The 9,399-nt window shown below is 39.5% G+C and overlaps 1 protein-coding gene across 1 annotated transcript; it reads right to left on the bottom strand.

Annotated features, from left to right (window-relative positions):
* Positions 1 to 723: 723 nt before the first annotated feature.
* Positions 724 to 7,626, bottom strand: timd4 (T cell immunoglobulin and mucin domain containing 4). The gene is made up of 8 exons (XM_034137015.1): positions 7,558 to 7,626; positions 6,872 to 7,035; positions 5,312 to 5,474; positions 5,042 to 5,098; positions 4,718 to 4,800; positions 3,065 to 3,143; positions 2,958 to 2,991; positions 724 to 849 (listed from the first exon to the last, which is right to left on the bottom strand). Exons 1-8 carry the CDS (start codon positions 7,607 to 7,609, stop codon positions 762 to 764), a joined length of 720 nt encoding a protein of 239 aa, XP_033992906.1. The 5' UTR covers positions 7,610 to 7,626; the 3' UTR covers positions 724 to 761.
* Between the last annotated feature and the right edge of the window lie 1,773 nt (positions 7,627 to 9,399).

The raw sequence follows: 9,399 nt of genomic DNA, 5'->3' as shown, positions 1-9,399 counted from the left end.
AATAGTTTGATATTTGAATGGTTCCTGCAGCTGAAATTAGGCTGAGGGAGTTAAATAAAGATATTAAATGTAAGTAGTAGTGAAGGAATGTTTACAAACACCTGTGTGTGTAAGCCCAGAGATCAAAGGTTACCATGGGGACGACGTTATCAAAATACCTGTGTGTGTGTGTGTGTGTGCCTCCCCTGCAGGTGAACACACACTTCAGGCAGTGTTAAGCTAACATATGAGTAACGCCGCCTCGTAGATGTTTAACTCAAATCATGTGGGAACCGATGTTTATCGACACTTTTTGATGAGTAGTATTTGATAGTGACCAACTAGCAAAAAGATCTCAATATTTTTTAATTGAAAAAATCTGAATATTTTTGAAAAGATTGTCACGAAATACGAGCTGGAATCAAACAAACATAAAGAGTGTAAATATTATTTAAAAAGCCAGAAGAATACGGAAAAAACTGTAATATTGCAGGAAAAAATAAATAATGATACATTTCATTTGGAGGCGCCTTTCATGACATTCAAGGACACCGTAAAAATCTCAGTATTTTTCATGAAAATTGAACATAATAAAGAAAAGTCGTTGTTTTTTTTTGTCTTTGTTAATAGTTCTTCTTTCTCCTGAGGGATATGGAGGATGGAGTTTGTTAACAGCAGCTGATGTGAATATCTAACACGCGCGTCGTTCAGTTTGTTGTTATTAATAAAGAGGCAAGCAGGATCTGAGAGGTTTTGTTGCTTTTTATTAAATATGAATGATTTTAATCCAGCGTGTAGACGTTCTCCTGCAGAGGCCTCCTCAGCCGGATCTCGTAGATGATGTGCGGAGGCTCCTCCTCCTCCGAGAAGCTGCAGGAGAAAACATAACTTTATTAACACAACCAGAACCACACAATCACACACAGAACCAGCTGCAGGTTATATTAGAATTAGCGTCTTTACTGGTACTCTTTTCACCCTCTGTCTAAAACCAGAGCCCAGTCCAAACTGAGAACAATTTCAAAATCTGAGAGAAAAGTCAAATTATGAGAAAAAAATGCCAAAAGTCAAATGAGAAAAATAGAAATTCTGAAAACATTTCCAAAAAGTCAAATTCTGAGAAAAAGATAAAATTCTGACAAAGTCAATTCTGCGAAAAAAAGATTATGTGAAAAATGTCAAATTATGAGAAAAAGGAAGAGATGTGTATATGTACATATGTGTGCATATATATATATATGTATTTATTCATTTGACTATCTATCTATTTATTTACCTATTAACCTGTTTCACGCCTTCCCCCCGGTACCGGGCGGATAAACGCGTCATTTGCAGGAAACAACGTCTAAGGAATCTTAATATTGAATAAAACTATGAATGTGTTATATCCATGTAACGGGAAGAAACTCAGCTAACTGATCTTTTTAATTTTTTTTTTCAAAAAAAAACCCACAATGCTAGCACTCAGCCTCTGAATTAGCCTCGACGAAAAAACGTAACCTACAAAGGCACATAAACTCACTCAGAACTCCCTTATTACTTATCCTAGATGCACAACCAAACACTATTTTTTGGTGTCCTGGAGACACTGAATCTAACGGTGCCCACCTCAACACTCAGTGATAAACATTCGCGACGCTATCAACGAAAGCGTACATCATCACATGTGGAGCCAAGAAGCTAAACAGTAAATATGGCTTACCTTGGTCAAAAGTGGTCTTCAATGGCATTAAAACGATAAAAAAACGATGCTGCAGTTAATCCATAGGTTCATCCTATGTGTCTGTGCCTTCTTTGAAATTATTTCTGATAATCCATAAGCAATACAACGGCGTTTTAGTTTCCAAACTCCAGAAGGAGACATTCCTCCAGTTTAGTTTCGCTTTCCACACGCGAAGCGGCAACATTTTTTCTTTACAATGTGTGTCTATGTAAGTCTCCTCCTTCGATTCTATTGGCTCTAACGGTCACAAGGGTATGTCAACCAACCAGATCGAGCAAGGGGGGCCAGAGATAGGTCAAATCCACCCAAATGACCCCAGATGGCCCAGTTTTTGGCTAAATCTCTCTAAAAAGGTCAAATTTCACTTGTTTTGCATCAATCTTGATACAGGGTACTTATTATATGTTGTACTTTGGATTCCTAAAGCTTTTAGTCTACTAACCCATCATCCAAGGGTAGTTTTCACTATCTGTAAAAAATAATTTTTGGACGGACACTATAATTTACAGTTTTTTACTATGTAAAATCTGAATTTTCTTTAAAATAAAAAACATTTATATTGATTCTGACACTTCTACATCCAACTCACAGGTTTATCATTACTTTGAGAAAAGATTATTAATTTAACCCTTTTAGAAGGGAAGATATGGTCATTTGTTCTGGGAATGTCATTTTCGAGCCTGAGACCTGAAAAACAGGCTCAGAGTGGAACAGGTTAAACAATGAGGTATACCTATATTATGAAGCAAATCATGTAAAAATACAACGCCATATGCATACATCAAATGTAACTGACACTGTAATCCCCCTACCCCCCCACCCTTCATGTTATGTCCTGTCCTACTTGTAATGTATGTGAGCCATGTCCTTGTCCGTGTGTTTTTGTCTTTTGAAAATGTTTAATAAAATATAAATGTTAAAAAAAAGAAATTATGAGAAAAATGTGAAATTATGAGAGAAATGTCCAAAAAGTCAAATTCTGAGAAAAAAGACAAATTGAGAAAAAAGACAAAAAAAGTCAAATTCTGAGAAAAAAGTCTAAACGTCAAATTCTGAGAAAAAAGACAAAAATATCAAATTCTGAGAAAAAATATCAAATTCCGAGAAAGAAAGTGACCAGAGCCCAGTCTGCTCTGATTGGTTAGCTGGCCAGCTCTGTTGTGATTGGTCGACCGCTTAGAGATGTCCCGCCCCTAAGCCCAATGTGTTGGATCTCTAGCCAATAGGAACAGCGCGAGTGTTTCCCTGAACTCACCATCCGCCGCTGAAGGCCCGTCTGTGCACTCCGCCTGCAGAGAGAAAGAAATCACATTAATAACAAACTCTGCCTGTTTTCATTTTGTGTTGAAGCAGGAAACGTACGTCTGAAGGCGAGGAAGAGGAAGATGGAGGCGAAGACGATCAGCAGGACGACGGAGAGCGAGACCACAGGGACTCTCGTCTGGAGGGGGGATATTATTATTATTATTATTATATATAGGTAACGAAAGAAGTGTCAATATTTGATTTTTTATTAAAATCTCTATTTCATACATACGTTGTCAGACTTTTTAAAATATTACACGGCAACGTCTAAGAGTTTTGTGAGAAAGTTGGAACATTTTACAAAATAAATGTGAACTTTATAATTTAAACATTTTAATTCTACAAGAAAATTGTGATAATTTACTAAATGAAAAGTTTCCGTATTCTCTGGAAAACGCCAGAATATAAAGGAAAAAAAGGTGGAATGTTAAAAAAGCAATGTTATTCTGAAGCAAGTTGGAACATTTTGAGTAAATAATTTGAACAATTCAAGAAAAAAGTGAAAATATTCCGGAATTTTGAGAAAAAGTCGGAAATGTTGGGAAAAAAATTCCAAAATTATAAATAAAAGATCTTGGGAATTAATATCTGGGTCTCTATAGTGAATCTCTTTCACACCGGAGTACTTTTCCCCCCGAACTAGACCGATGGGGGGGGAATTTGGTTTCACACCAAAAGGATCTGGAACTAGTCGCTAGTTTGCGCGAACCTTTTCACCCCCAGATAGTCCCTGCTAGAGAGGTAGTACTTTCCTGGGGAGGAAATGGTTCGTGGGTGTCGGCCACACAAACCATTTCTGATTGGCTGGGCGAATTGCAAACCAGTAGAAGCTGCTGGGCCAGTCCCCAACTCCATGGACTTCGGGTGGCAGTATACGCCGTGAAGTGACGTCAGCGGCTTCATTTGCCTAATCCTTCCCCAGGGACTTATTCCGGTGTGAACGCGATCTACTAGGACAGTGGTTCTCAACTGGTCAGGCCTCGGGACCCACTTTTTACTTGGTCAATACATCGCGACCCAACATTTTGAAGCACTCAAATCTATTCAACAAAAAATCGTGCTGTAATATATATATACGCTTTTGAGCATACAATATTAATAAAATAAATTGAAGTACAGTGCATATATCCCTTATATCCCTTCACAGAACTAAAGTATGCTTTTAAAAAAGGTTTAATGAGATGATGGAATCAAAGCTGAACTATATAAAAAGGCACACATGCTGAAACCCAACCCCAGCAGGGGGGTCTGGGGGGATTCTCCCCCAGAAGATTTTTAGAAATACTAACATAAACTACGCATTCTGGTACACTCTGAGAAGAAAATCGGGCCTTCAAAATAAAAGTTTGACTTTTTCCCCCCAAAAAAAAAAAAAAAAAAAATCCAATTTTTTTTTTTCAACTTTTTTTTCTTCACTCACACATCCGCGACCCACTCGAAACGGGTCCGCGACCCACTTTTGGGTCGCGACCCACCAGTTGAGAACCACTGTACTAGGACACTTCCAGGGACTAAAGAGTTCGAGGGGAACAAGTACCGGGGACTAAGTACCGGCTAAATGCTTGGTGTGAAAGCGGCTAAGGAGGTCTCTGTTCACTTATTGGTGCTCAAAGGTCAGTGATCAGCCGCCCTTCGTTTAATTCTATGGTTCCCTCGTTTCTATAGATCAGCTCCCATGAGATGAGTCTAATAATGAAATCTAATAATGACCTCAGATGTGAAGGCGTCGGGGTCGGAGGTCGAGTTCCTCCTCAGGAGATCCAGCTGAGACGACAGCAGCGACCTCCAGTTCACTGCGCGCCCACACACACACACACACACACATTGAATTACTGAACAAATTAACGTGTGATTTTAGTGAACGCAGCGTTTCTCGACACGAACGCACACTCAATCTGCAAATGATCTGAAGAGCTGCACAGACAACGTTCTCTAAACTACTGAAAGATTAGAATAAGAGAGAGGTGCTAAACTGACATAACACAGCAGTATGAGTCTAAACCCTGACATGAGGGACAGGTAGATGAGGCTCACCTGTGGTCACCTGACTGGTTCCTGTTGTTGTTGTTGTTGGAGAGGTGGTGACCGGAGCTGAGAGTAAACACAGTCAGATTAAACTGAGCGATGTGGAGGAACGCTCACTGTCTGTCTGTTTGATTGTGCTGCAACGTGTCTGAGCCTCAGATTGTCATGTGTCACTCTGTAGCTACTGTAGCTACACCTCAACGTGTCTCTGAGCCTCAGATTGTCATGTGTCACTCTGTAGCTACTGTAGCTACACCTCAACGTGTCTCTGAGCCTCACCTTTGACCACCCTCAGGTTCATGATGACCTTTTTGTCGTTGAAGAGGCCGTGGATATCGACCCGGCAGCAGTACGGCCCGCTGTCCGTCCTCTGAACGTCCAGGATGTCCAGATCCATCTGCCCGTCCAGAACCGCCCCACTGAGCCGGTACCGCTCCGACACCTGGGACCAACGCAAGGTCAGTGTGGAAAGAGACTCTCTTCACACAGAGGGGACACATGTCTCTTCTACATCAACATGTGTCCCCTCTTCTTCATGTCTCTTCTACATCAACATGTGTCCCCTCTTCTTCATGTCTCTTCTTCATCAACATGTGTCCCCTCTTCTTCATGTCTCTTCTTCATCAACATGTGTCCCCTCTTCTTCATGTCTCTTCTACATCAACATGTGTCCCCTCTTCTTCATGTCTCTTCTACATCAACATGTGTCCCCTCTTCTTCATGTCTCTTCTACATCAACATGTGTCCCCTCTTCTTCATGTCTCTTCTACATCAACATGTGTCCCCTCTTCTTCATGTCTCTACATCAACATGTGTCCCCTCTTCTTCATGTCTCTTCTTCATCAACATGTGTCCCCTCTGTGGAAAGAGACTCTGAAAGTCTCAGGAACAAAGATTCTCTCTTTTTGATCCATTTTTATAAAAACTTGTCTGAAAATCAGCTGATCAGATTTTGCAAAAAAAAGTTTCCTCTTTGAACATGTTCGTATATATTTTTCAGATTTTTCCAAATTCTTTGGGACATCATTCTCATTTATTTGATGTATTTCTCTTCCTCTTTTTAGACGTATTTTTCAGACATTTTTCTTATATCTTTTTAAACTATTTTCTTACCTTTTCACTGACATTTTGTACTTTTGGAAAAATCTTCCTAGACTTTTTACAATTTCTTTACTTTTTCACGTTTTTTTGCAACAGAGTATTAATATATCAAAGAGTACCTTAACAGAGTGTATTAGTACTTCAGCTGTAACAGAGTGTGTGTACAGTGTGTATTAGTACTTCAGCTGTAACAGTGTGTGTACAGAGTGTATTAGTACTTCAGCTGTAACATAGTGTGTGTACAGAGTGTATTAGTACTTCAGCTGTAACATAGTGTGTGTACAGAGTGTATTAGTACTTCAGCTGTAACAGAGTGTGTGTACAGTGTGTATTAGTACTTCAGCTGTAACATAGTGTGTGTACAGAGTGTATTAGTACTTCAGCTGTAACATAGTGTGTGTACAGAGTGTATTAGTACTTCAGCTGTAACAGAGTGTGTGTACAGTGTGTATTAGTACTTCAGCTGTAACAGAGTGTGTGTACAGTGTGTATTAGTACTTCAGCTGTAACATAGTGTGTGTACAGTGTGTATTAGTACTTCAGTTGTAACATAGTGTGTGTACAGAGTGTATTAGTACTTCAGCTGTAACAGAGTGTGTGTACAGTGTGTATTAGTACTTCAGCTGTAACATAGTGTGTGTACAGAGTGTATTAGTACTTCAGCTGTAACAGAGTGTGTGTACAGTGTGTATTAGTACTTCAGCTGTAACAGAGTGTGTGTACAGTGTGTATTAGTACCTTTGACACGACCCCGTTCTCGTCGCTCTGCAGTAAAAGGTCTCGGCACCAGAACGTTCCGCAGCTCCGCCCCCAGCAGACCCGGCTCCGCCCCAAACGCCGGACCGAGTACTGACAGGTGAGCGAGGCCATGCCCCCTTCCCACACCTTGAAGCAGGACGTCCCTGCACACACACACACACACACACACACACACACACACACACACACACACACACACACACACACACACACTTTTAATCTCCTTTCTTCTTTTCTACTTTGATAATCCAACTATTTGGAAAAAGGAAAAAAAGTTATTTCCGTAAAAATATTCAGACTTTTTGGGGGAATTTTACAAAAGAAATGAACTTTCTAGTTTCCTCTGGTCTCCCAGCGGTGTTTTGAGCTTCTTTCTTCTTAGTTCACATCAAACCAAAGATACAGCTTCTAACTCTTCGTTCAGATTGTAAAGAGAAAGCAGCAAATCTTCTCATGTGCCGAGCTGCAGAGCACCACGAGGCCAAAGGTCCACATCCACATGAGGGTCCTTTGCATCTTGTCAAGCGTCTGAGTTAGTGGAGGAGCTGCAGCCGTCAGAGAAACGTAGAGAGCGGCACGGAGAGAAAATACTGCAAGTACCTCAAATAAGAAGTAAAGTAATCAGGGTGAAGTAAAAGTACTCAGTTACTCAGTTTGTTTCTCACCTGACAGCACGACGAGGAAGAGGACGAAGACCGGAGGAGAGACGGCCGCCATGCTGTGTGTGTGTGTGTGGGTGGGTGTGGGTGTGTGTGTGTGGATTGTCTGACCACAGTATGTCTCTGTGCTGAGGGAACAGTGTGTGTTTGTGTAGTAAAAGTTAGTTCTTAGCAATTACACATAACTTTAAAAATAATAATCTGAGTTTTTCCTCATGTTTGTTTTATAAAATGTCCGTTCTTTTTAAAATATTCCAAATAATCTTTAATGTAGAAATTCAGAATATTTTCTCTTAATATTTTGACAATTCTTGTTTTATTTAACATTTATTTTTTGGTGATTTTCCAACTTTTATTTGGAGATTTCTGACAGTTTTTCTTTTTAATTCTGCAATTATTTCCAAAACATTCTGAATTTTAACATTTAGAATTTTCTGTAGATTTTATCTGGATATATATTCTGACTTTTACTCTTGATATCCAGAATCTCTGATTGCAGTGTTTTGAATTGTCTTGAATATTTCCAGCCAATTTCTCATTAAATGTTTTTTAATATTCTGACTCTTATTGTAATTTCCGTAAATCAGAAATAAAACTGATTTGAGAGAGCGTCATTTTGGACTGCAACACAAAGCACCATTCATGCAACACACACACACAACACAACACACACACACACACACACACACACACACACACACACACACACACACACACACACACACACACACACACACACACACACACACACACACTGTGGCTGTGTGGAGATGTCGCAGAAATATAAAGGGTTCATTATTCACGCTATATACTCCCAATGCCCCCCCCCCAAACTCTGAGAGGCTTTTATATTAATAAACACAACAAAAAATGTAACCAAACGAAATGAAACACATTACCTAACCAGGACTCTTTAAAGTAGAAACACTACATACTGATATACACCTGAACATCAGCAGGAGAGGACTCTTTAAAGTAGAGACACTACATACTGATATACACCTGAACATCAGCAGGAGAGGACTCTAAAGTAGAGACACTACATACTGATATACACCTGAACATCATCAGGAGAGGACTCTTTAAAGTAGAGACACTACATACTGATATACACCTGAACATCAGCAGGAGAGGACTCTTTAAAGTAGAGACACTACATACTGATATACACCTGAACATCAGCAGCAGAGGACTCTTTAAAGTAGAGACACTACATACTGATATACACCTGAACATCAGCAGGAGAGGACTCTTTAAAGTAGAGACACTACATACTGATATACACCTGAACATCAGCAGGAGAGGACTCTTTAAAGTAGAGACACTACATACTGATACACACCTGAACATCAGCAGGAGAGGACTCTTTAAAGTAGAGACACTACATACTGATATACACCTGAACATCAGCAGGAGAGGACTCTTTAAAGTAGAGACACTACATACTGATATACACCTGAACATCAGCAGGAGAGGAAAAAAATGCTACAACTGTTTATCCATAGGTTAATAATGTATCTGTGCCTTGAAACTTTGAAAAAAATATTTATAATCCATAATTCCATTTTTTTTGTATAAAGAGATTTCATTCATCAAAATCGAGCAAGGGGGGCCAGAGATTTTGGAAAATCCACCCAAATGACCCCAGAAGTGGTTTCTTTTTGCTAAATCTCTCTAAAAAGGCCAAATGTCACTTGTTTTGCATCAATCTTGATACAGGGTACTTATTATATGTTGTACTTTGGATTCCTAAAGCTTTTAGTCTACTAACCCATCATCCAAGAGTAGTTTTCACTATAAGTAAAAAAGGAATTTTTGGACGGACACTATAATTTACAGTTTTTTACT

Source organism: Trematomus bernacchii, unplaced genomic scaffold (genome assembly GCF_902827165.1).
Source record: "Trematomus bernacchii unplaced genomic scaffold, fTreBer1.1, whole genome shotgun sequence".
In the NCBI taxonomy this organism is placed as follows: domain Eukaryota; kingdom Metazoa; phylum Chordata; class Actinopteri; order Perciformes; family Nototheniidae; genus Trematomus; species Trematomus bernacchii.
The sequence above is the reverse complement of the archived record's forward strand: the minus strand, read 5'-3'. Positions and strand labels throughout refer to the sequence as shown.

Bases quoted from the DNA above. Each gene is read 5' to 3' on its own strand.
- timd4 (XM_034137015.1), bottom strand. From the start codon at position 7,609: ATGGCGGCCGTCTCTCCTCCGGTCTTCGTCCTCTTCCTCGTCGTGCTG. The intron at 7,036-7,557 runs GTGAGAAACAAA...GTGTGTGTGCAG, and splicing joins CTTCCTCGTCGTGCTGTCAG to GGACGTCCTGCTTCAAGGTG. The intron at 5,099-5,311 runs GTGAGGCTCAGA...GTTTACTCTCAG, and splicing joins GAACCTGAGGGTGGTCAAAG to CTCCGGTCACCACCTCTCCA.